The sequence below is a fragment of the Aspergillus viridinutans genome (assembly GCF_018404265.1).
Source record: "Aspergillus viridinutans IFM 47045 DNA, scaffold_5, whole genome shotgun sequence".
NCBI lineage: Eukaryota > Fungi > Ascomycota > Eurotiomycetes > Eurotiales > Aspergillaceae > Aspergillus > Aspergillus viridinutans.
The window spans coordinates 655,128-680,597 of NW_025091221.1; the positions used below are offsets into that span (position 1 = coordinate 655,128).

Here is a 25,470-nt window from a genome sequence, read left to right on the forward strand (position 1 = left end):
GGGAATGGAGCATGTTGAACGTCATGAGACTGGTGTTTGTGTAGCCGGTTTGTCTTGTTCTTTCGGAAACTTTGGGGTCCTCTCGTGTATCTCTGGTGTTGTTATTTGCTTTGCTCTGTCGTTTTCTACATTTCGTGTGGTTACATTCCTTGCTTTTGCTGTCATCCGAGGGCACTTGCTCAATTGAACTCGCTTGTCATGTTCTTGGAAATTAGTCAATTGCGCGGCATCCCTTTTATCCTCCTGGATCTTCTGCGTCTTTGGTGTCTTCTTGAGTGCTGCTTCCGTGTCAACTCAGCCGTGCCTTGTCACGATCGACACCATAGGCAGCGAACGCGGCTTGAGGTAGCAGGAGAACCTCGCTCTGTCTTTTCATCTTCTCAATCTAGGCGAATGGGGTTTATCGTTGCCGTGTACGTCTTTCGTGATTCGCTACTTCATTCATGAATAAACGCCGTGGCCTCTCGAAGGGAGAGGACCGGCCTGCTGCTGTTAGAATTACGCTGGTATGATTGTAGCGATAAGTGAGATCCCCTGAATGAGTTGCGATGTCGTACCGCCTAAGGCCTAGAAACAAGTAAGGAATGAAGATAGTATACATTCTAGCCTAGTGTGTATTGTACAGTGCAGGAGGGTAAGGGCGATGCAATGCAATATCTGTCACAAATGGGTATCCTGACATGTTCCTCATCCAGGAAACAGGTAAAACAGGCTACTCCTTCGCCGAATCTTCTATTCTTCTCCATACGCCGACGAAACCTCCACCCACGATCCTGGTCCCGACCTTAGGTCGGCAGACCAGCACGCTCTCCTCTGGCTTTGCAGCTTCTTCAGGAGCAGCAGGTGCACTTTCTACACCGGCGTCAGAAGAGTCTTCCTCGGTCTCCACCGAGTCCGCGGCCTCCGTCCACGAGGACGGGTCCGCACGCGACTTCTTCACGGCAAACCGCACATCCCAGAGCCGACCACTGCTGATACCAGAGCCGAGCTCCACAACCTTTTCAAGGATGAAGGGTAGCTTTTGCCGTCGGATGAGATCCACGCAGTCGCCGACCTGGGTCACGCTCGGCATGAACACGACAAGGATGCCGTCTCGTTTCAGGATGGGGGCGACGTACGGGATGCGCAGGTGCGCGGAGGGCATGTCGAGGATAGCGTAGGAGAGAAATGGCTCGACTGTGGGGCCGCTCGAGAGGAGGGATCTCGAAGCGCGAGCCTTCTTCTGCTCTGCGATCCAGTTCTCCACGTGGCCGACGTAAAAGTCGACATTGCCGGCGTAGATTCCGCGGCGGAACCCGCGGACGATCTTCTCGGCGTGGGCGGAGAACTTGGGGGAGACGTCTACGGTGTGGATGATGGCTCGTCGGTGGGCGCGCCAGGTGTCCCATTGTTGTTGCTGAGTTTGCTGCTCGACGGATTCGTCTGGTGGCTCTTGGGCGGTGGTGCTGGTTGATTTGGGGTCTGCCTTTTCCGCGTCGGTTCCCGGCCGGATCGGTCGGCCTTGGAGGTATTGAACCTGCGATTTCTGTGGGAGAGGAGGTGGAACTGAGTTGGCTGCTTGAATCGCGCGCGCGAGGTGTAGAGTGAGGGAGCCATGACCCGTGCCAGACTCGAGAATCTCCAACGGTGGCTGTTCCTGGGATCCTTCTGCTGTGGGAGTGACGTGGATATCGAGAAGGGAGACAATCAAGTTCGCATCGGCGGAATAGATCTACTGGGACGTCGGTGAGTAGGAGTTTGGACTAGAGAGCAATGGCGATTGATCTCATACTGGTGTGACGAGACGGGGGGTCATGGAAACATATTCGTCGAGGGTCGGAAGGCTGAGTCGGTAGTCAGGGCCTGCATTGCGACGGGCAATTAGTTATATATTCCTGGTGGTCAAGAGTCTCAATTGACCTACCCTTATGTGCCTTGACAAGATCTCGTACTCGCTGGCCGATGATGCTATCATGTTCCAGTACTCCTCGTCGCACATCGGTCTTCTGCCCTCTTCGAAGGGGCTTTGTTAAGGATGGAGTTTTGCCATGAACAACAACTCTGTCCCCCTCTAACATGACATTTATCAGCATACACAGGCACAAGAGGTATTGCCTATCTGAATGGGCTTTACCTCTAAAATAAGAAAAATTCGTGTCAATTGACCCCGAAAATTTTGGAACGGGCTTAGAGGGAGTCAGCCCCAAGGCTCGGCGCAGTGATTGAAAAAGACGAGCCATCCAACACTGCTTGCTGATAGAAGAAGGGATTAAGAAGAATCAGTGCAAAGTCGAGAAGAATCGTTGTTCAATTGCGAGGGGGTTTTGGCGCTGGCCAGAATCAAAAACTTTTTGACGGTTATCGGACTTGTCGCTATTGGCACTTCTCCATCTCTGTCCACTTATCAAAACAGGGGCGCGTGGGGACTGGGGGATTTCCATCTTCCCAATCCGGCGCCTCCACATTAACTGGCCCAGAAGAGCATCGAAAAGTCACCCAATTATCATGCTGAATTCTTTCACCAGTACTTAAATGCGAACGGTGAAGCAAGAAAAGCGAAGAGGTCAAATCAAATCGAGGTTAGTTGTATTCTGACCGATGCGCGGGGCAGTAGATAACTGTTGATCCCCCCGCGGGATGATTCATGGGACGCTATCTTTCTTTCACTTCTTCAATTCATGTTCTCAATCCATTGAGCCATCTACTTATCATCCTGATTCAACCTCGGAATCATCAGTCCCTACACTCAATTACCAGCAAATTTGTGCCATTTGCTAGTCTCCCCTCTCAAGTGGGTCTCAATTGACATCAGCTGCATCACTGAGCTAGAATCTTACCATAACTCCTATCTATATTCAGGCTTCCATCGTACTCAGGGCTACCTATTCTCACCATGGGTTCCACCGAACTCCCTTACATGAAGACCAATCCCAAAATCATCTTCTTCACTGATTTTGATGGGACCATTACATTGGCAGATAGTAGGCACACCTGGTTGTGAACTATACTATCAGAAGCTAATTGTCCACCGTTGAATCTCAGGCAATGATTTTCTGGTAAACTTCTGACACGAAATCCGATTTGGCTTTCCACGCTGATATATTCAGACCGACAATCTCGGATACGGACGAGAAAAACGTCGCCAAGGGAATTACGATGTGCTCCACGGGAGAGCTAGCTTCCGGTATGTGCAAGTGGATGGCATTGCTCCCCAGCGAAGGCGTCAGCTGACTTCTTCGATTGTTCTACAGTGATGCGTTCCGCGATATGTTGGACAGCGTCAAGACGCCTTTCAACAAGTGCATCGAGATCCTTCAGGAGAACATGAAACTTGACCCCCACTTTGTCGAGTTCTACTACTGGGCCGAGGAGAACAACGTTCCAATTGTGGTCTTATCGTCGGGGATGAAGCCCATCATTAGTGCCTTGTTCGAGTCATTGCTGGGACACAAGCCTCGAAGCCATTTGCACATTGTTTCTAACGACGTGGAGAGCCGCGACGGCAAGGACATCAACACCGCAGGCGGTTGGAAAATCAAGTACCACGATGACAGGTGAGAATATCGAAGACTCTGGTTGTGAATGTTGCTTTTAGAGCCTAATTTGCGCCTTCGATAGTCATTTCGGACATGACAAATCCTTGGAGATTAAGCCGTATGCTGCATTGCCGGTCGACAAGCGTCCTACTCTGCTCTATGCTGGAGATGGCGTCTCCGATCTGTCTGCTGCTGCAGAGACTGACCTTCTTTTTGCCAAAAAGGGGCATGGTAAGCCAAACCTCCCCTGGACCTTCGATCTTCGAGTATGCGGCTGATCACAATTCAGATCTGGTGACCTACTGCGAGCGGGAAGGAATGCCATTCACCACGTTCGAAAGTTGGGAGACGATCCTGGCCACTACAAAAGACATTCTCAGCGGCAAGGTATCATTGAAGAAAGTGGCTGAAGAAGGATTGAAGAAGGTGCATGAGGAAGGCAATTGACATAATTCCACCGCCGCTGTATAGATTCGGGAGACGTTGGATTTCTTCGACTGGTTTCGGATTTTCAATAGACAAGGGGAAATATCCTCCGATAATATCTATACATATATAGAGAGAGATGGCTACCTTATATAGAAGATTGACTAGATGAGTCTCAGTACCTAAGATATCATCGGAGGCTTGCTTTGTCAAGGGATTCCCAAATAGGCTTAGACCCAGGAGGGCCCAAGGGACTTCAAAAAGCCGATAATAATAATCAAGAGGTAATGATAAACTTTAGTTCACATGTGACCGCCTTCCGGACTCGAGTTTCCTAGTGCTACAAATACGGGGACTCGGACAATCAACTCTTCCATCCCCAGATTTGGCCCCCTTGAGATGGACTGACGGTAATCAGGTCTTGTCCATGGTGTGGCCTGCTTTCATCTTATAACCTCGTGTGCCCCATCATGCTTGAGCGTCCAGCTGCTTACCATCCGCTCGAAGATCACCAAGGGCTTCTTTCATTAACATGACTCGCCGGCTTGTATGGATCACTCGTTGAGAGTCGATTATTTTGTGTTTTCGCTAGCTAATGTTCTCGATGATAATAGGTTCGGACGGGCGTGCAGCTCGCTATCATCGCCTCAATTGCATTACTTCTTGTGGTGATTCTAGACAATAAATTCCGTGTGCTACCGGCGTCCATCCATGGCCACCTTCCCACTCATTATGCTGGCTACGTCGTTACCGATGTGACCGTGGTCACTTGCTCGTCTCTCAACCTTTTTTCCAGTTGCAAGGTCAACCCGAAGGCATGGTCTAGAGTTGAAAAGGACCTCTATCTGCGCTTGGGGTGGACGTCCAGTGCTTACCTACAATTCCAACGGAAGAAGGAAGAGGAACTGCTCGCATCTGACAAGGTGGTGATCGACTTGAAGATAAGCCGACTGACGCCGCAGTCCTCGAATGACCCACATGGAGGGCTTATTGACTGGGAGCAGAGGCCAGGTGGCATCTGGCTGAAGCGGACGGCCAAGCGTCATGCGAGCGACTCGCAGAAAGTGATCACCTCGATCGATGTCTTGTTCGGTGCGGACGCGGTTGATCCGCGTGTGGGTTGGGAGGTGAAAGATACTCCGCTGCTCCTGGATAGCAAGACGGAGGAGTTGGAGGCCCGCATCAGTATTCGAAGGGGAGACCCGCCAAAGACCAAGAAGCGCATTCCACGCATTAATGAGAATGGGAAATTCAAGATCATGCAACTAGCAGACCTTCATCTGAGCACTGGACTTGGAGTGTGTCGAGACCCAGTTCCGGTAGAGCCTGTGCCCGGTCACAAGTGTGAAGCGGATCCTCGGACCTTGGAGTTTGTGGAAAGACTCCTCGACGAGGAGAAACCCGATTTTGTTGTCCTGAGCGGTGACCAAGTCAACGGTGAAACTTCGAGAGATGCTCAGAGTGCGCTCTTCAAGTCTGTCAAGTTACTTGTCGATCGCAAGATACCCTACGCCGCCATATTCGGCAATCACGACGACGAAGGCAACCTTAGTCGAGAACAGCTTATGACCATACTTGAAGATCTCCCTTACTCCTTGTCGACGGCCGGCCCTGAAGATGTGGATGGGGTGGGAAACTATATTGTCGAAGTCCTCGGTCGTGGAACGACCGCGCACTCGGCTTTGACTCTGTACCTGCTCGACTCTCATTCCTACTCTCCAGACGAACGTCAGTTCCGAGGCTACGATTGGATCAAACCGAGCCAGATTCGGTGGTTCAAAAACACGGCGCAAAGCCTCAAAACAAAACACCATGAATACAGTCACATGCACATGAACATGGCTTTTATTCATATTCCGCTTCCAGAATACCGTGATTCCTCGAATTACTATAGAGGAAATTGGTCGGAGGCTCCCACCGCACCAGGGTTCAACTCTGGTTTCAAAGATGCCCTAGAAGAGGAAGGAATTTTGTTCGTGAGCTGCGGGCAGTAAGTACCCTTTTTGATACTCAAGAGCGACATGTGTGCAGTTTGCTAACGTATCTCTAGCGACCATGTTAATGATTACTGCATGCTTAACAAGGATCGAGATCAGAAGCCGTCTCTCTGGATGTGCTACGGAGGCGGTGCTGGCTTTGGAGGCTACGGAGGTTATGGTGGCTATGTCCGTCGTGTTCGTTTCTATGATTTTGACATGAACCCCGGGCGTGTTGTGACGTACAAGCGACTAGAATACGGCGAAGTAGAGGCCAAGATCGACGAGATGATGATCATCGACGGAGGTGCAGTGAAAGGACCTGATGAACATCATTGAGCGTTCTGAGTTCTTGCACATGTGTCAATCTTCCTCTTCTTGACTCGCCGCTTCCGTCAGGGGGTGATCTTTACATGTGGCTTCAAAAGCAACTTCGCAGCGATGCGTATCGATACTCTCATACCTTGATGTCACGGCATAGATACGCTGTCTATGGTTTACATCTTGCTATCTCGGGCGCTTTTTTCCTGCGGTCTTTGTACCTTATATATTGAGTTGAGAAGGCTGGTTAGCATGAGTCTAAATTGTCTCATCATTGAGCAGAGGACCAGGGATCTCAGTCTGCAGCAGCATTCATCTAGAACATTTGTGATTGTTGCAGCGCTAGCATGCCTTGCCTCAATACACTCTCCCACATCTTACGAATGAAAACACTTGATCACCACCATTTTTCGAACAATACCCGCTCCTTACCATCTCCCAGCAAACCTCGAAGAGTACTCGCAACTTCGTCAGTCATCTTGGGAGGCGCACATATATAGCAGACCGTCTCCTCAGGTCTAATGACACCATCAGGTCCCTGGAGCGCCTGCCGCAGATCATCGGGCTGCTGTCTTCGTGCATAAATAGTCAAATCCTTCTGAGGTTCCGACAGAAGTGGCGCGAAGTCAGCGTGGAGATTAGTGAGGAAGAGCCGTAAAGAGATCCGCAGACGGCCCGACTCTGACTGGCAGCGAATGATTTCGCGAAGCCGCGAGAGGAAGAGGATCTGGTCCAGGTATGCCTGGGGGCTTTTTTCAGGGAGGGACGGGACAGCTGACCGGGGGATCTTGGTGGAGTAGAAGAAGTGAATGTCGGAGTGCTGGTGGTGTAGAGCTGTTTCGTCGTTGTTGTTCAGATGCGAGAGCATGGAGATGAGAGGGCTGGGTGATGATTAGCTACTAATCTCAAATGACTTTGAGGGTGTGCATACTTGATACCCACTCCGCCTGCAATGAAGAGAACCTTCTTGGTTTCGTCGAGGTTGATTCCCGATGGGGGCCAGACGAAACTGCCTCCGATGCGGATGCTCAGTTCCTGTCCCTGGATCTCGTCCTTGGGTCTCCAGAGCCATGCGCTGGCTGGGTTGGACGGGGCATGCTGGACGGCTAGCTCCACGTACGGCGCTCTGCCTCGCGGGTCCATCGGAGGCAGGCCCGTTTCCTCGTCCATGGGAGACTCCACGGGAGGTCCTGGCGAGGGGAGGACCTGAGCATCTGCCGGGGTGGAGGTGATGCTGTATCCCCCCGCGTCGGCGAGCCCAGGTATATGCACGTCTACCCACTGGCCCGGTAGGAACGTGAGTGGTTGTGGTTGATCAGACTGAGGTGATTAGCTATATACAAGTAAAGTGGCACAGTTGCGAGACAGGATACCTCTCCATCAGCTCGCTCCTCTTGCCCCTCCAGGCTCTGCACATGAGGAGGAATTGTTAGTTGGATCAGCCGCACAGTAGGATTGACCTCGTCGACATGTGAGAGCCGGACGGTATACATGCGGTTCTGTCGGGGCTCTGCCGCCGTGCGCACCAGATGCGGCACGGAGGCCTTCCTAGTCGATGCGTAATCCATCTGGCGTCGGATCGTACCCGGAACGGACTGGTGAACGGACAGGGGTTGAAGCCGCGCGAGAAAAGGCACGCGCTGAGAGACGAGGATGCTTGGTGGATGTGGTGAACGGTGGAGTCGGTGGCACCACAATAGTCGGGGAGTCTGCATTCGGATGTTCGACCTACTGGTTTTGACGTCAAGTATCTATATCTTTTAAATTATCCGCGTAGACTAGGCTTTAACCTCGGAGACTTTGTTAAAACAACATTGTATGATCAGTCTAGATTGAGTACACCTCTGATGGTAGATGAGTGGTATGACGTTTGCCAGCGTGTCATACTGGAATCATCCTCCATCACCATTCCATCCATCTCTCTTTAGCACGTCCTCACAGTTAGATCCGTTTAGTTTCTGCGATGAAATACTGTGAGAGTACGAATGCTTGTTTGCATTAGTCATGCCAATTAGCATGTCGAGAATGAATACTAAGGCGAATTAGACCATGCTGCATACCCAATCACAGACACCCATGATCCTCCTCCGGTTGGCGCTTCGCTTTTCAACAAGCCATTGACCATTCGCATACTAAGATTTGATTTGGTGACAACTAGCTCTAGTACAGCTCCTCAGCTCTACTACTGGGATCGCCCGCTTAAACATGCAGATTGATCTCCTCGTCACACGGACTAGTGCGTGATGGCGGGCGGCCAATATGCGTGTTCTGCAGCCTCATTGGCGATAGATCCCGGCCTTCGTGCCTGTGCTGGCGCTTTCAAACCCGCCAGCATTGGCCAGATGCATCAGCAGGAAACTTTTGCATGTCTTGATCCTCGACTTTCCTGCCTTATCGTCGCTGCGGTTGGTGCCCCTCTTCAGGTCTGCTATCTGCTTACAGGGCACCATGGACGACAAGCGTGCGCCGTAGGCCATATTTGACCCCTAGGTATTCTGTAGTCTTCTGGCGGTGCTTCTGTTCTGTTCATATCTAAAGCGTGTTTCCGGCTGGTCTACCGAGTCGTTTTCTGTGATTGTTGCTTGTTTGACTTCTTCCTCTGGTTGAGTGTTTGGGTTCCTTCAATGCGAGTGAACTGAACGCCCAGCCAGCCGGTCTGGCCGCCAGTGGACAGTTATTTTCGACTACACATTCGATAAAGACGAGGTCTAGCTCTTTTATACTTGAATTTCCAGATAGGCTGTTTCCTGAGTTATCCGAAGACTTCGGTTTCGGTCGCCATGTATTTCCCACGGAAACATCGCTATCACAAAGTACTTTTGTACTTGATGGCTGTCGAGCTGCCTTTTACCATTGTTATCCTTACACTCACTGGAATCGCTTCTCACAATCTGTACCGGACGAAACTGTGGCAGGATGGCGCAGACAACGGCTTCAACAGTTCCCCCGATGAGCAGTTGTATGCGGCTGCCAACTATCGGCCTTACAAGGTTCCTACAGTCTGGAGCGAATTGTACGTTTTCTCTTCTCTTGCCTTTCGCTCTGGTTCTTTCTCTTCTCCAACGTCCTTGTTGGTCTGATCCTGGAATTGGAGAAGAACGTCGCTGACGCTGGCTGGGGCTACAGCATCACCAATTACAACCTAGTACTTGGTGTTTTAAGCACATTTTTCCTGATCACCAAAATCCCCGTACACTTCCTTCGACTGTTCTATCCGCCCTTGTCGGTTATTATCCACGGCGGTCTTGTTGCAGTATACATCGTTTCAGCTCGGTACCAGGCCGGCAGTGATATGTCGGATCCCGCGCACCCGCAGCCCGGTGCGCCGTGGTACATCACGAAGAAGTGCACCGTTGCTGCGAATAAGGACAATATCAATTACTGTCGTCAGTCGAAGGCCCTGTTTACATTCACAATAATGATCATGTGAGTACCATGTTCCTGCGAGTCGACTCTCAAGGCTGTGATTGACGGAAGAAACAGCGTCCTCTATTTTGTCGAGTTTGTTCTGAGTGTCCATTCCTGCGTCATGACTCCGGAAGAGCGCGCGGAACGATTAGAGAAGGCCGAAGAGAAGAGAACCTGGAAGGAATATGAAGAAGCCGTTCTCAAGACTCCCGTGGTGATTCCGATGAGCCCAGCTTATCCACGAGAGGGCATGCCTGCTATGACACCCCGTAGCCTTGCCTTCAACCGATTAGGAGGAGACAATTCAACCGACCTACCTCTTCGTGAATATTTCGGTGGTTCGAATCCCCGCCACTCGATGCAGCAGGAGTCGTCGGCGGACACTTTCGCATCAGGGCAACATGCCCACGCTGGAGCAACGACCCAGCCTCAGCCTCAGATGTATTTCCCTCCGCCTCCCAAGAAGGCCGCCAAAACGTGAGGGCGCATTTTCGATCGTGTTGAAGTGTGTATAGGATGTGTGCGACCGTTATTGAGTGTGAAACTTCGCTAGATTTGTTGATTGCTGCTCTATTCCCCTATGTCTGTTCATCCTTTCGATCAAAGTTCTGTTGATTCAGCTGGTTGCGAGCCATCGATGTGCCATTGAGAAGGCGTCGTCCTCGTCTCTTAGATGATAAGAAGAATTGCGACTGGGATCGATGCTGCAGTTTAGTTGATCGTAGTCATTCAGCGTAAATTGAGATATGATCCCGTAAATCCGAGAGACTCATACTATCTCCAGTCACCAGTCACATAGGGGAGTAAGGCTGATATATGTCTCGAAGCCAACGAGAGGGCGATCAGGTTTGCCGCATATGCTAATCGGTGAAAGAAACGCAAGGGTATCTCTTCGCAGAAAAAGAGTACAAAAACTCGATGATACGCGCCGATATTGTCCAGGGTTGATAATCAATTTGATTCCTGACGTTTCTTCTCTTTCTTAGCCCAACGTACTATTGAAGACAGCAGTCAGTCTCAGTCGAGTAACAACAAGAGTAGGTTTAGGGAAGCAACTTACATCCACAGGCATTACACAAGGTCTTTGGTCCGTCCGGTCCCTTTCTCCATTCGGGGGAATCAGAGGTCCCGCAGTCGGTACACAGATACTCTCCCTTCAATCTCTTCCTTCGGTCGATCTCCTGTGCGCTCCGAGCTTGCTGCTCAATCGTGGCTATATCAATATCGCAATGGACGAGACAGCCTTGGCGCATGCCCGTGCTGAGGCCATGAGACCGCTCGCCCTCACGGTAGCGCAGTCCTGTCATCATCTCAATTCCGTCGATGTGGGCCAGATCTTGTGCCTGTCGCGTAGTGCTTTCAAGAAGCGACCCCGGTTCTCCATCATCGGTGTTGACCGTATCGGACGACTCGTTCTCCTCACCTGAGCCGGTCGCATCGTAAGACGTGAACGGAGGCAAGTTCTGGCGCAGGGCAGATGATCCCGAGCTTTGCTTGAGGCATGCCTGTCGACCTGAATTTAAGTCTTCCTCCTCTTCCGCTCTGAGTTGTGAGATGCGCTGATTTAGCCGGATATTCTCGATCTTGTGTTCGAGAAAGGAATCGAGTAGCGCCGAGCTCCTGGTGGGATACGGCCGGCAGACCAGGAAAACACCGTTGCAAGTATTATTCTCGTCTTTGACATGTGGATGACCGTGCGCTTCTATGACGCAGAAGGTATTATTCGGCTTGTAGAAGCGGAAATGGCACCGGAGCGGACGGGCCGTGGTGATGCACTCTTCGAGTTGACGGTTCAAGACGGACTTGTCGTCATCGTGAATGAAGCGGGACAGAGCATCACGTTCGATCTGCTTCGACTCGTATCCGGTAATCCACTTGCAGGACGGCGAAGCGTAGAGGACTGTGCCATCGGGACGAAGGAGGAGGAGCATGTCTGTCATTTCGGCGAGAGCACGCTGCACCCAAACCTTTTCTGTTGTCGCATCGAGAGACGGCTGCGGTTCGGCATCTTGAGGGATGGCATTCGAATAATCGTTGCTGCTTTCATTGCTAGAAATTGACACTGGAACTGCTTGCACATCCATCGTATCTCGAGTATCTCTCTCGTGCTGCAATGCGTATGTCTTGTTTGATCTCACCGTGTCCGCCTCCGGAGGGGCGAATTCCATGGTCGCGCGGAACCAGGAATGGCGAAATGACTGTCACTATAAACGATTTAATACATTGAGCGAGAGTCCTGATGATACAGGTGCCGATAATGTAAAGAGACTCGCGAAATCTGATCGTTCAAAGGCGGAAAAGATATGCACAGAAAAGGACGAAGGAATGCCATATGGATGTGAGGACCTGTGAGATCAACGCCGAAAATGACCGCTGTTGACGCTGTATACGGCCGCATTTTAACCCGTAACTCCCTGCGGCCCTGCTCTCGCTGGCATAGAAACTTTTACCGTCTGAATGAACGAGTCCTCGAACTCTTTGAGAACGGAGAGAGTGGTTGATATTCTGGGCAATGTACATCCAGGTGTGCTCTAATTCTATAGGTATTTCTGTGGGGAGAGGCGAAACAGATGACTGGCAAGACTCTCGATAGGCGAGATAAAGGAAGAAGCTGCGTTTGTTCGGCTATAATAGATAACTAGAAAGGCAGACAAGATGAAGCACAGCGAACTTACAGAAGCCATGACTTCTTGAAACTTTGTTTTCTTTGATATTAGTTAACTCTAAGTGGGCGACGGCAGGATTACCTAGACGGGATCTCTGTGGCAGTTTAGCTGGACGTCGAGAGCAATATACTGTTCCATCTTCCCTTCTTTGATGATGGTGAAATATTGCCCATTCAGTTAAAACCTTTCCATGTGTTGTAAAAGCCGCTCACGATCTCTTAGAAGTTCAGATCCCATTTCTTCTGGGCGACAAGGTCGTTCAACACTGAGAACGAAGACTGTGCGAATGGTACCCCTCAAGTCATCTTACATCCCGGTAGAGCTTGATCGACGACTCTGAAAAGCCTACAGGCTTGAAAGGAGGATCTGAGCAATGGGTTCTCAAATGGCTCATTGATAAACTCCATACCTTGACGCAGCTCAGCACATCTCAGGCGCCGTACAAGCTAGTCATCCGTAGCCCCAAAGCAAACAGATCATTCATCATGAGCAGGCTATCTTGCAGAGAATAATAAAGGTAAACTTGCAACATACTAATGTCTCTTTCAAGCTCATAAAGCCATTTGTGTATATCACGTGACTTCGCGCTTCCTTTCCGCGTTTCTGACGCGCAGGCAGAAGCGGCGATATTGATGAGCTTCGATTAGGCTTGGGATGCACCCACAGTGTTGGGGCGGATAGTGGCTTGACATCCTTTGAAGACCTTTAGAGTCTGGTGGGTAGCACTGTAGTGCTTGATTTCAAAATGTGAGTCTGCGTGCTTCAGAACAAAATAACATGGAAAACTGATAAGCTTGGCAGGTGTAAGTGATGCGGAGCTCGATGACGAAGCACAAGACTGACGCTTTGCTCCAACTATAGCGAAGATAGACAAGCTATCAATCCTTGGGTGCGTACATTCCTACAGAAGGATACGCTCAAGATTTTTGATTTGTATACTGACTCGTGATTCTTTCTCAGTGTTCGTTCATTCGACAACACCCGCAGTGAGACCATCCAATTTCACACACCTCTTACATTGATCGTCGGCTATAATGGCTCAGGGAAGACGGTAGGGGCTTCAACAAGCGGACGGCTTATGAGCATCACTCATGCTAAGGGGGAATACAGACAATCATTGAATGCCTCAAATATGCTACGACCGGTGATCTTCCACCCAACAGTAAGGGCGGTGCTTTCATCCATGACCCCAAGGTAACATTGGAACTCTCTCCTATTACAACAATGTTACTAAATTATTGCGCAGCTATGCGGAGAGAAAGAAGTCCTAGCCCAAGTGAAATTATCCTTCAAGAGTACATCTGGAGCGAAGATGGTTGCTACACGGAGTCTTCAACTTACAGTGAAGAAAACCACTAGGCAACAAAAAACCCTCGAGGGACAGCTTCTCATGGTCAAGGATGGTGAAAGAACGGCTATTTCATCCCGAGTGGCAGAGCTGGACCAAATCATGCCTCAGTATCTTGGCGTTTCGAGAGCTGTTTTAGATTCCGTCATTTTCTGCCACCAGGATGAGAGTCTCTGGCCCATGAGCGAACCATCGGTGCTCAAGAAGAGATTTGATGAGATCTTCGAAGCTATGAAATATACGAAAGCCATTGACAATATCAAAGCCCTCCGTAAGAAGCAGAATGAGGAGCTGGCAAAATACAAAATCATGGAACAGCATGCCAAAGAAGACAAGGAAAAAGCTGATCGTGCAGAGAAAAGATCCATCAAGCTACAGGACGAGATTGAGGCGCTCCGCGCTGAAACCCATCAGCTCTCCCAAGAGATGCGCCGTGTTGCGGAACTCGCCGACAAAGCTTGGAAAGAGTCTGAAAGCTATGCTCAGGTTTTAGGGACTTTGGAAGGAAAGCGTATCGAGGCAAAGAGCTTGCAATCGACAATTGACAACCTCAAAAGGCACCTTGTTGAGCTTGATGATTCGGATGAGTGGCTGCAATCGAATCTAGAGCAGTTTGAGTCCAGACAACTTCAATACCAACAGCAAGAGGAAGCTCAAAAGGAGAATTATATGGAGATCAAGGACCGGATTGAGCAAGCCCGTCAGAAGTTGGGAGTCAAACAAGCCGAATACGGAAAATACGAAAATGACAAAGCCAACTTCGAGCGCCAGGTAGAAAGAAGACAGAGGATGACAAGGGAGATTGCTCGCAGCCATAACATCCGAGGCTTTGATAATATCCAGGATCAATCAGATATTGACGACTTCATGCGAAAGATTCGTAAGCTGTTGAAGGAGCAAAACCAAGCGCTGGAGCGCGTTAAGCGTGAGACCCAAACTGAGCTACGCGAAGTACAGTCTACTCTGAATGAGATCGGACAGCGGAAGTCTGCATTGCAGGAAAGTAAGAATGCGGCCAAGCGTCAGCTTGCTGCAAATGACAAGGAGGCCTCCAATTATCAAGCGAAGCTCAACGAAATTGACGTTGATGAGGGCGTCCAAGCTGCACTTGAAGCAAACATTGAGGACATTTCATCTCGTCTGGACGACTCCAAAGATCGTGCTCGATCGGCTTCACTGGACCAAGAGATTCAGGAGGTGAACTCAGAACTCCACACCCTCGAGGATGAAGGCACTCGCCTCAATGCTGAATTGATCGCGGCCACAAAACGAGCCGGGGATTTTGCCCGGTTAGATCATCTCAAGAAGGAACTCAAAGAACGAGAACGCAGCTTGGAAACTATGAAAGCTGCACATGGCGAACGCCTTGCAAAGTACATTGGTGCAAATTGGAGTCCAGCTACTTTAGAGCAAGAGTTTCAGCGTGTCCTTGAAGAGGAGACCAGAAACGTCTCTAGTGCCGAAAGCCAACGTGACGGCGTCAACAGGGAGTTGGAGCAGGTCGAATTCAAACTCAAGGCCGCCAAGAAGACACTGGCTCAGCGACAGCAAGAGCTCAATAGCTGCGCAAAAGAAATTCGTGAAGCCATCAACGAGGAACCCGAAGAGTATCCCGATGCACTCAAACAAAGACAAGCGCAGCTCGATGTCGCTAGAAGGGACGCCGAGCAGAGCGCCGGACTCGGCGACTACTTTATGCGTTGTCTGGAGACAGCCAAGCAGGTAAAAGCCTGTAGACTGTGCCAACGAGCGTTCAGGGCCGACGCAGAATTCACCGTCTTCCAGAAACGACTAGAGGGATTGGTGAAAAAAGCGCAGATCGGTGTGGAGGAAGAAGATGTTGAAAGATTTGAAGCCGAACTCGACGCGGCCCGTGCAGTAAGTACAGCTTACGATACGTGGACTCGCCTCTCCAAAACCGAGATTCCGGATCTAGAGAAAGAAGAAGACCAGTATGTTCATCAGCGGGATGAGCTCCTGGACCAGTTAGAGAAACATGACAAGATCGTCAGCGAGAAGGCTGAGAAGAAGAGAGACGTTGAGGCTTTATCGAAAACCGTCAATACTATCGTGCGATACGAGAGCGAAATCAAGACCATCCGGTCCCAGATACAGGATCTGTCCGCCAATCAACAGGACAATACTGCTACACGTACTCTGGAAGATATCCAAGAGGAGATTGCCGGCATTGGCGAGAAGTCTAGAGCTCTGAAAAAGACCCTGTCCAAGCTTACAAATGATAGAGAGCAGGCACGGACTGAAATGAATAACTTGGAGTTGCAGCTCCGAGATGCTAGAAGCAAGCTTGACAATGCGAAGTTCCAACTAGAGAGAAAGTCAGATTTGCTTGCTCGCATTGAGGAATATAGGAACCTTAACAACCAGCAACGGGAGGCAATCGCAAAGGCTGACAGAGACATTGAGGAGCTGACACCGGAGCTCCTCAAATATCAAGCTCAATATGACGATATCAGCCAGCGGGTCGAGGCCCGAGAGAGGGAGATGCAGCAAGTAATATCTCAACTGTCGGAAAATATACGCCAATTGGATCTGGCGACGGAGGAGATTGATTCTTACAACGAACGAGGCGGGCCGAGTCAGTTGGAGCGTAGTAGACGCGAGCTTCAAACGATTGAGACTGAAATCAGCCAGCTTGAAGCGGAACAGGCCAATATTACCAAAGAGATCAATAAGATCTCGGCACAGCTCAAAGACAGCGAGAACACGAAACGCCAATACTCCGACAACCTGACATACCGCCAGGCAACTCGAGCGCTGGCAGAGGTGTCCGCAGAAATTGAGAATTTGGCAGCTCAGAACGCAGAGGTGGACCGAAGCCGCTTTAAGGAGGAATCAGAGCGCCGAACCCGCGAGCACAACGCGCTTGCTGCCAAGCAAGCGAGCAAGATGGGAGAAATGAAGTCTAAGGATGATCAACTGATGCAGCTTCTGGCGGATTGGAACACGGACTACAAAGACGCCGCTTCCAAGTACAAGGAAGCGCACATCAAGGTGGAAACTACTAAGGCTGCTGTTGATGATTTAGCTCGGTACGGGGGTGCTTTGGACAAAGCCATCATGAAGTATCATTCCTTGAAGATGGAGGAGATCAATGCAATCATTGGAGAGCTCTGGCAAAAGACATACAGAGGCACGGACGTTGACACGATCCTCATCCGCTCCGACAACGAAAATGCAAAAGGAAACCGATCCTACAACTACCGCGTCTGCATGGTCAAATCGGGCGCAGAGATGGACATGCGAGGACGCTGCAGTGCAGGACAGAAAGTGCTCGCGAGTATAATCATTCGGTTGGCCCTGGCAGAGTGTTTCGGCGTCAACTGCGGCCTGATCGCACTCGATGAACCGACGACCAACCTCGACCGGGACAATATTCGCTCTCTTGCTGAGTCCCTGCACGACATCATCCGGGCGCGTCAGCAGCAGGCAAACTTTCAACTTATTGTGATTACTCACGATGAGGAGTTCCTGCGGCATATGCAATGCGGCGACTTCAGTGATTACTATTACCGGGTCTCCCGCAATGAGAAACAGAAGTCGATTATCGAGAGACAGTCCATTGCAGAGGTGAGTTATGATTATCTGCGTTGCTAGCATAATCGCTTATATACTAATGAGCTGTAGGTCATGTAATCTATTTCCTAAACCCGTACGATTCCTTCGTGCTACAAAGCGACTCCAACTTTATGGTTGAACAAGGGAAGATGACCAGCGCATGGACCAGGTGACATGCATTGGTAATTGTTTGCTTTCACTGTATATTATTAGCTGAACCAGGTGATCTTAGGTTCCATATCGCATTTGTGCTGGCGTTGGGGAAGGGGAAATAGTTTTAAGCAATTGGGAATTTCTATTGATGTCTTTACTGTGAATCAACGTTTTTTCCAACTTCGACCAGACATACGCCGAACTCGAAGCATTACCCCCTAATCCATTTCTAGATCAACATCATCCTCATCGAGTAATGGTACAAAACGAAAGTCCACGAAAGTGACGGTGCCCCCAGTACTTGCTCCCGAAGACCGCACGCCACCAGTTGCGCCACCATGCCCGTTGTTGTCGAACTCAATCATGAACTGAAGACTTAAAACGCCCTGTCTATCACCTCGGATACTCACTTTATTGGCGACTGCCATAGCGCGGGCTGCCTTTTGAATCATGGAGAAACGATAATTCTGGTTGATGCGAGTTCCCATGGACGACGGCGGGCTGACGAGAAAGGTTTCGGTGACGGTAGGTGCGAGTTTGGCCCTCTTCGCCCGCGCTCGCGAGCCATCATCAGTGAGTACCTTATGGGTTTGAGACGGGCCATTGTTTTGGTTCTGCTGTTCAATCGAGAATTCAACCGTCGATTCGCTGAGGGGACCGCCGGAGCCTGACAAAGCGAAAAAGGGTTCTCGTGTCGCCGAAGCCGAGAGTTTGAGGACAGTGGGGTCGGTTGCGCCGAGCTCCGTGATGGCGTTGTGTAGCCATGCGGAACGCATGATGATTTTCATTACTATGCCGTCGCGCTGGAAAGGGATGTCGGTGTCGGTGTCTTCGGGTTCGTAGGTCGTCAAATCGCAGGTCGTTTTGACTCCTGTTTCGGAGAGGGTGATGCTCAGCGGAGCGCCTTCGTGCGAGTACTGGATTGTGCAGGAACGGTCGAGGAGGAGTGCGGGGGATGTGAATGCGCTTGATGCTGAAGGGTTGGGCGGTTGGACGCTGACTGCTCTGCTGAAGCTTTTCGATGAAGCATCATTAATGTCAAAGATTTTCAGCGTTTCCAAGAGGGCAGACAGTGAGACCACGAAACATGGGTAGTATGCGGTCTCTGCAGTGTCGTCATGGTGGTCTGTGTTGTTGGCCTCATTGCTTGGGGTCGTCGGGGGATTGAAGGTATAACTGGTGAAGAGCGCTTTGTCGAGAAAGGCAAGTCCTTGTATCACTCTGGTCTCCTCTGCCGAAAACTGGATTCCGTCTGGAGTTATTTGCACGGTGGCTTTTGGAACGAATCCAATGCATTGCAGCAGAGTATAGAGCTGGTGAGCGTTGCTGGAGACGGCTGAAAAGATGGGGCCGGTATTTGCCATGGCTCTAGGACTCTTGTCTGTACAGATAGCCAGGGAAACGCATAGAACAATGAGCTCGGAAAGATTGATTATGGAATAGGCTGATGGGCTTGTAAAGGCGTGTCTAGTAAGACAGCTCCCGCCCTGTTACACGTCTTTTGTCTTTCAACTTTCCGATTTATAGTACATAGAAAGAATCGGGATGCGAGTCACTCAAACGTAGACACCAGCGGCGCAGATCATGTATACGGCACCGAATCTGTAGAAGTGTAATATGAGCGACGGGCACAGCTCCAAATCAGAAACTGTCGCAGCTTACCCGAATGCCAATGACGCCGGAACCCCGAATGTTGCGATGCTCAAGAAGGAGCGATCTATTTGGCGAGCAATGGTGAGCTATAACCCAGTTTGACTTGGATGCGCAGAACGAGACATACTCAGACCGAAAAGACCAGTAAGGACCAATGCTAGAGTGCCAGTTAGTTCTGTCAACTTGATGGAGGCCACCACACCTCTTACCACTCAGCAGCAGACTGAAGCCAAGGAAGAACTGGTGATCTTTCGATATCAGGGGAGAATAAGGGCTTGCGGAGGCTGCCTCCCAGACTTCGTTCAGAGACATGAGGATAAGCTGGCTAGACTTGAAATCGAACAAAAATCAAATTATCAGACAGCTTGTACAGCAATTGATGTCTGTAATGGAAAAGAACAGCTAGTCTACATTACTCCGCCATCGCAGAGTTTCTAGATAGGAGCAACGCGTCAGGCCTAAGTAGCTTATGGTTGATCTGGCCCAATCAATCTCGGATCAACATAGTCCCGATCCTAGGCCCTCCCTCGTCTCCGCCTATAACGCGGAGACCGCATTTCGGCGTCGCTTGGGTACAGGCTGTTGAAGACGACAGTTTATAACAGAAATCTCGAGCACAATATGCCGGCACTTACATCAGAGAGTGAGTCCGCGAGCCGGGTGTGCTGGTTTCTGTGGTTTTCAGACTTGATTGACCATAGATACAGGTTCCAAGCGGAAAGCTTCGGAAGATGCGGCTTCCCCGGATTCCCAGAAACAGATTAAAAAGGCGCGCACTGACTCTCCTGAAAGAGAGCCGAAGGTTTGTCTTCACTTTGAACTCGTTCCGGTTGCCCTTCTGACAGTGTTTGTTTGTAGACCGAAGATGAACCTTTTGGAAAGCTACCGCTGAGGATCGTTCCCTTCCCGGAAAAGGTAAGTTTCACCAGTGGATGTTGATTCGACGCGGAGGCTGATGTTGATCCCCCACAATAGCCCGCTGTCTTAGAAGAACGACGAGGTGAAATCGAGTTTCGAGTGGTCAATAATGATGGCTCGCGGGATAGTTTCGTCGTTCTCACCGGGTTGAAGTGCATCTTTCAGAAGCAACTTCCGAAGATGCCCAAGGATTACATCGCACGACTTGTCTATGACCGTTCGCATTTGTCTATCGCCATTGTAAAGCACCCGTTAGAGGTTGTAGGGTATGTGTGAGAGAAATGGCTTGGTTAGTTTCTTGAAGAGCTCACCAATTGTTGTCTAGAGGAATCACCTACCGGCCGTTCAATAGCCGCAAATTCGCGGAAATCGTCTTCTGTGCCATATCTTCCGACCAGCAAGTCAAGGGTTACGGTGCGCATTTGATGTCTCATTTGAAGGTATGGCTAGGATTTAAAGCCACATCTGGAGTGGTAGCTAACTGTAAGAGCAGGATTATGTGAAAGCGACCTCGCCCATTATGCATTTCCTGACTTATGCGGACAACTATGCGATTGGTTATTTCAAGAAGCAGGGATTCACCAAGGAAATCACGCTCGACAAGGCTATATGGATGGGTTATATCAAGGATTACGAGGGAGGAACCATCATGCAATGTACCATGCTCCCCAAGATCCGATATTTGGAAGCAGGTCGCATGCTTCTGAAGCAGAAGGAAGCAGTGCAAGCGAAAATCAGGGCTTTCAGCCGTTCGCATATTATCCACCCTCCGCCAAGGGAATGGAAGAACGGAGCTTGCAAGATCGATCCTCTGAGTATTCCAGCCATTAAGGAATCCGGATGGTCACCAGATATGGATGAATTGGCGCGGCAGCCGCGCCATGGGCCGAATTATAATCAGCTCCTGCACTTGCTCAACGACATGCAGAACCACAGTGCTGCGTGGCCGTTCACTCAGCCTGTCAACCGCGATGAAGTTCCTGATTACTACGAAGTCATCAAAGAGCCAATGGACTTATCGACGATGGAAGAGAAGCATGAGAAGGACATGTACCCGACCCCGCAAGATTTCATCAAAGACGCCATGTTGATATTTGACAATTGCCGGAAATACAACAATGAGACTACACCATATGCGAAGAGCGCGAATAAATTGGAAAAGTTTATGTGGCAGCAGATTCGCAACATTCCGGAGTGGTCGGTAAGTATTTCTCTTGGATAGCCATCCTAGAGGGGAGAACAGTTCGTGCTGACTCTGTCATAGCATCTGGCCGATGGGCACTGACTTATTTGATGGTTGATCAATCCTTCCTGATCTTGAAGCGATGGAGTTATGGTTTGGTTGGCGTTTATTCTTCTATTCAACGAACAAATACCCAATGGATGCATGGGGGAGCATTTTTGGCCATTTCTAGCATTTGGTGACTGATCAAAATGATATGGCAATATCACAAACATCACTTCGTACATTCCTCATTCTCTACCAGGGAAACCGCTGCTGTAAGCTTTATTCCTAAGGCACCCCGAGACAAAAAGAAAGGCTGGAAAGCAGTCCAATCCGGCAAGGGAGCTTAGAATATAGCGAACTGCTGCATTGAGACGCGATATGATCTATCACAGCATGTGAGTGTGTCGCTGCCCTTTGCTTCTAGCCACCAGATGAGTTCAATATCATAATTCATGCCTCCCTTGCATGTAATCTCTGCTAGTGGTGGAGAACGTGGTGACTGCTGATGATCATTAGCTAGTGGGTCCTTCATTTCGGAATAACTTTGCGGCGGCCCGTTTGTTGGCTGCGGATCATGTAGATGGCAGGTCAACAAGAGATAGATAATTACTATCTAGTATCAAAAAGTTGCTCTGCAGGTGGTCGGGGCAATCCACCGTCCTTCTTTTGCTGTCATAATTATTATTATAATATCGCAACGCGTGCCCTATTCCTCCTTGTGCTTATTGTCCGTTGTTGTTCCCAGTGGGCGGCTGGAGGATTGTTACTTTTAGCCGTCTTTTCCCACTTCAGGTGCACTCCAGGGGCTCCTGAGCCTGAAAGTCCAAGACTCACGAATCTCTATCGTTCATTGCTCTGATGTCTTAATCTTAATTTGGATTAAATTACCTCCAGTCATTCGTTAATATTCTAATTCTTTGCGATCCTTTATCCAATCGTGAGCTGGCCATCTTATTATTATTATTGAGACGTTGGTGGAACAGTAAACACGGGCCACTCCTATTCTTGGACCAACTCGATATCCTCCATCATTTCCGACTTTTTCGCTCCTGATCTCACGCCAATTTTCGCTCGTTTGGATCACTTATTGGATTTGCCTTGTTGGTTGTCTATCGCCCTCCCTTACAATGGCGTCGCCATCACTTTTGGACATGGAGCCGAGGAATCGGCTCCCAACTCTGTTTGAGGTCCTAAGTCGTCGCACTTTGGCTCCTGTCGATCTATTCTCTTTCTACATATACATGCGCGACCAACAGCGCTCGGTCGATTACTTGGATTTCTGGTATGCGCAAGATCTCTGCTTGAATACTGCGGCGCATGAATTACGGAAAAGTTCTGACCTCAAAGTGAAATAGGCTCGATGTATCACAACATATGTCGCTATGTCGCCATTATGTGCGCGAACTGCGTCGGTCTGTCTTAGTTGCGACGCCTGATCTTGAAAAAGCAGACAGTAAAGGCTCATCCGCCGCTTTGGATAACTTGGAACATCTTGGCGATATCCCGCTTACAGAAGCTGGTCCCTCTGGCTTGCGCCGGGGCTTTCGTGATTACGACGACAAGGACGCCGATCAAAGGCTGTCGGCCTTCCTTCGGTCTGATGGCCACACATCCCAGCATTCTCCGCAGAGTAGCCTCGGGTCGCAGAACGCTGCTCGCCTTCCTTCCAATGAACAACCGCCTCGTCCAAGCTCCGGGACACAGAACGAATCGAATTCCCCTGGCCATACAGTCACGCGACACGATATTCGCGCGTCTGCGGAGAAGATTCTCTACACGTATTTACTACCCGGTGCTGAACGAGAGATCGTTCTTCCGGAGGAAATGGTATCAACGATAATCAATTTGATTGAGGATGACGGGAGAGACGATCCAGAAGTGTTCGACCCCGCCAAGGACTATGTCTTCCAAGCAATGGAACGTGACGCATACCCTGGGTTTTTGCAGGCAAAAGCCTTGGGTAATCTTGTGCCATTGACCGTTGTGACTCGCTTGGCTTTGGCTTTGATTAGCTTTGGCGGTGGTTTCTGGGGCGCCTTCTACGTTGTCCTACGAGACAAGCCGCGGCATATTCGTTGCTGGGTAAGTTCTTCTTTCCTGTTTCCTTGCGCGCTTTTGCTAATGACGGACCAGGTGATTTTGCCTTTCATTGTGGCTGCATATTTCATAGCTTCGTACCAGTACAAGATCGACCCGGTAATGGCGTATTTGGGGTACAGTGAATACACGTTCATGAACTGGGCTCCAATCCGCGAGCCTTATGTTCGTAAGCTCCTGAATAAACGAGCCACTGCAACTTTATTCATCGCCCTACTGGTCGCTGCCGCACTGAGCATTCTGTTTATTTTTGTTCCTGGTACTATGCTATGATTTGGTCATTTTTCAGGCTGTTAGGCAGACGTCCGGTCTCCCAGGCCGCACCTTCGGACGTTTTTCTGATCTATTGAATAATTCTGGCGACTATGGTTTTGTCATGCGAGCCCAGCTGTCCTGCGCGGGACCGACACCGCAGTGCAGGCCTTCTTTTTCGGCCGGCCAAAGCAGCTGTTGCATAGGCTAGCCACTCGGTTGTTCTCGAAACCGACACTCTAGGATATCCTCATCCTAATTGCGCTCCGTTGAGCCCTTCCTCACGCTTGGAACGATTCGAGCAAAACGCGGTACATCCTTCTGGCTGACGCCGTGTCATTCGGCTCAAGGCCACGCCGTACCGGTCCCTCCAGCCACAACGGACTTTCCTTGTCGCTTCGTCTTGTGAATGTCTCCTTCTTGATTGCTTCTTAACCTCTTCATCTTCTTACAATACCCATTTCTGTCTATCCTGCATGATGTTCAATTTCAATGACTGCCGGTGAAACTTTTGGTGTTCAGGCATTGGTCCGCTAATCTGCTATAGTAATGCAATCTTAATGGCAAATAAACCTTGATTAAATGCTGATATTGCATTTCGTAAGTAGCCTTGGCATGATGGCTCTATGCAGAGGAGTAAACCATCCGGAAGAAGATACATCATGAGCTCGTAATGACCATTACAGGTGCACTGTCAACCTTGCACTTGTTCATCTCTTTTAGTCAGTGACAATCCTACTATTAGGACTTCTTTCCAAGGATGCGTTTCGCATGTCTCGCGCCAGCTCCGCTCAACCCGAATCTAGAAGATCCCGCGCTTTCATCAATGTCCATACGCGAACCAGCCGCATGTAGATCGATACCGCCATCGTTGCCATTATCCCAGTACCCATCATCCTCATCATCGTGGTCATCAGCGTTAAACTCGCGCTTATTGCCACCCCCCTGGCCAAACCGCTGTGCTCCGCCGAGCTTCTTGGACCCGGATCCGCCCCCCGCCGCGTCCTTTGCGTTCCCTTCAGATGCGGAGACCAGTGCTTTTTCAAGCAGAGCAGCCCGCGCCTGTTCTTTTGCCCTACGCTTCGCGGCATTGCTCTTGATCTTGGCGATCTCGGCCTCAATGTCGCTGATGACGTCGCCGCAGCGGCTTTCCCACTGTGTCAGAAGCGAGATCATCGTCGGCAGGGATTGGGGTTTGATGTCGCGGAGGGGCGCGACGGAGGTCACGTTTACGAAGGGGGGATCGGAGGCGGGGGAGAGGCGGGCGGTGATGAGGGAGGAGTAGATGGCTTTTGTGACGAGGGATTCGAGCTCAGCGGGGGCTGAGATGGAGAGGGCGTCCATGAGGGTCTTGTATGTGAGGGGCTTGAGTGTTGCGGAGAGGGTGAGGAGCGAGAGGAGGCGGAGCTTGAGGGCTTGTTCGGCGCTGAGATTGGGGAGGTTGGGAGTTGCTGAGGGGGTTGTTAGTTAGTTATTATCGGCCTAATGGTTCAGCTTGAAGGGCCGGCGTGCTTACTCTGGTAGTCCTGCCATGTTCCCCAGGCGAAGATTTCCAGGAGGGTCAGGTAGCCTTGGAACTCTTCTGGGGTGTTTGGGGAGCGGAGGGCTTGGATTGTCGGCGTTTCCAGCAACTCGGCGAAGACGTAGGTGTGCGGGTTTGAGGTTGCATTTGTGATTAGGTTCGCAATGAATCGTGGGGACGTAGCACTGTTTGAGTTGGCCAGGTGGATGAAGGGTTGCAGGGCCTCGATGGCCCGAGTATGTATTTGATCCATCTGGGTGTTGGTTGTCTGGTGCTTGATGGAGGTTAGCTGGTGTGGCTCATTCGGCGAGATAGTCGAGCGTAAACCTACATTCAAGGAGAAACTGAGATGTGAGAGACTAAAAGTCGTATGCGAGACTTGGCACTGGAACTGTCTCTAATAGAATAGCT

General features: G+C 50.2%; 10 protein-coding genes across 10 annotated transcripts; 5 read left to right on the plus strand and 5 right to left on the minus strand.

The window, feature by feature from the left end:
* Positions 1-712: 712 nt before the first annotated feature.
* Aspvir_007168 (tRNA (adenine-N(1)-)-methyltransferase) lies at positions 713-2,219 on the minus strand (the record flags this gene model as incomplete). Its single annotated transcript, XM_043270350.1, has 4 exons — positions 713-1,711; positions 1,772-1,842; positions 1,904-2,050; positions 2,114-2,219. 4 exons carry the CDS (start codon positions 2,217-2,219, stop codon positions 713-715), a joined length of 1,323 nt encoding a protein of 440 aa, XP_043126285.1.
* Positions 2,220-2,872: 653 nt separating this feature from the next.
* On the plus strand, positions 2,873-6,256 carry Aspvir_007169 (uncharacterized protein; the record flags this gene model as incomplete). The annotated part of the gene is made up of 8 exons (XM_043270351.1): positions 2,873-2,960; positions 3,022-3,035; positions 3,087-3,163; positions 3,231-3,533; positions 3,598-3,746; positions 3,805-3,941; positions 4,556-5,931; positions 5,992-6,256. 8 exons carry the CDS (start codon positions 2,873-2,875, stop codon positions 6,254-6,256), a joined length of 2,409 nt encoding a protein of 802 aa, XP_043126286.1.
* A 379-nt stretch (positions 6,257-6,635) lies between these two features.
* Positions 6,636-7,953, minus strand: Aspvir_007170 (FAD-dependent oxidoreductase; the record flags this gene model as incomplete). Its single annotated transcript, XM_043270352.1, has 3 exons — positions 6,636-7,119; positions 7,170-7,558; positions 7,612-7,953. 3 exons carry the CDS (start codon positions 7,951-7,953, stop codon positions 6,636-6,638), a joined length of 1,215 nt encoding a protein of 404 aa, XP_043126287.1.
* Positions 7,954-9,018: 1,065 nt separating this feature from the next.
* Aspvir_007171 (uncharacterized protein) lies at positions 9,019-10,127 on the plus strand (the record flags this gene model as incomplete). Its single annotated transcript, XM_043270353.1, has 3 exons — positions 9,019-9,251; positions 9,365-9,664; positions 9,722-10,127. 3 exons carry the CDS (start codon positions 9,019-9,021, stop codon positions 10,125-10,127), a joined length of 939 nt encoding a protein of 312 aa, XP_043126288.1.
* Positions 10,128-10,597: 470 nt separating this feature from the next.
* On the minus strand, positions 10,598-11,814 carry Aspvir_007172 (GATA transcription factor LreB; the record flags this gene model as incomplete). Its single annotated transcript, XM_043270354.1, has 2 exons — positions 10,598-10,641; positions 10,707-11,814. 2 exons carry the CDS (start codon positions 11,812-11,814, stop codon positions 10,598-10,600), a joined length of 1,152 nt encoding a protein of 383 aa, XP_043126289.1.
* Positions 11,815-13,624: 1,810 nt separating this feature from the next.
* Positions 13,625-17,314, plus strand: Aspvir_007173 (MRX complex DNA-binding subunit; the record flags this gene model as incomplete). Its single annotated transcript, XM_043270355.1, has 2 exons — positions 13,625-17,248; positions 17,306-17,314. The coding sequence occupies 2 exons, from the start codon at positions 13,625-13,627 to the stop codon at positions 17,312-17,314; spliced, it is 3,633 nt and encodes a 1,210-aa protein (XP_043126290.1).
* A 293-nt stretch (positions 17,315-17,607) lies between these two features.
* On the minus strand, positions 17,608-19,354 carry Aspvir_007174 (putative DNA repair protein Rad1; the record flags this gene model as incomplete). The annotated part of the gene is made up of 5 exons (XM_043270356.1): positions 17,608-18,765; positions 18,952-18,991; positions 19,052-19,106; positions 19,170-19,199; positions 19,252-19,354. The coding sequence occupies 5 exons, from the start codon at positions 19,352-19,354 to the stop codon at positions 17,608-17,610; spliced, it is 1,386 nt and encodes a 461-aa protein (XP_043126291.1).
* A 309-nt stretch (positions 19,355-19,663) lies between these two features.
* Positions 19,664-21,245, plus strand: gcnE (histone acetyltransferase GCN5; the record flags this gene model as incomplete). Its single annotated transcript, XM_043270357.1, has 7 exons — positions 19,664-19,685; positions 19,750-19,844; positions 19,901-19,957; positions 20,018-20,226; positions 20,286-20,400; positions 20,454-21,161; positions 21,225-21,245. 7 exons carry the CDS (start codon positions 19,664-19,666, stop codon positions 21,243-21,245), a joined length of 1,227 nt encoding a protein of 408 aa, XP_043126292.1.
* A 1,070-nt stretch (positions 21,246-22,315) lies between these two features.
* On the plus strand, positions 22,316-23,558 carry rgsB (putative RGS domain protein (Rax1); the record flags this gene model as incomplete). Its single annotated transcript, XM_043270358.1, has 3 exons — positions 22,316-22,470; positions 22,544-23,270; positions 23,322-23,558. The coding sequence occupies 3 exons, from the start codon at positions 22,316-22,318 to the stop codon at positions 23,556-23,558; spliced, it is 1,119 nt and encodes a 372-aa protein (XP_043126293.1).
* Positions 23,559-24,278: 720 nt separating this feature from the next.
* On the minus strand, positions 24,279-25,312 carry Aspvir_007177 (PCI domain-containing protein; the record flags this gene model as incomplete). The annotated part of the gene is made up of 2 exons (XM_043270359.1): positions 24,279-24,988; positions 25,054-25,312. 2 exons carry the CDS (start codon positions 25,310-25,312, stop codon positions 24,279-24,281), a joined length of 969 nt encoding a protein of 322 aa, XP_043126294.1.
* Between the last annotated feature and the right edge of the window lie 158 nt (positions 25,313-25,470).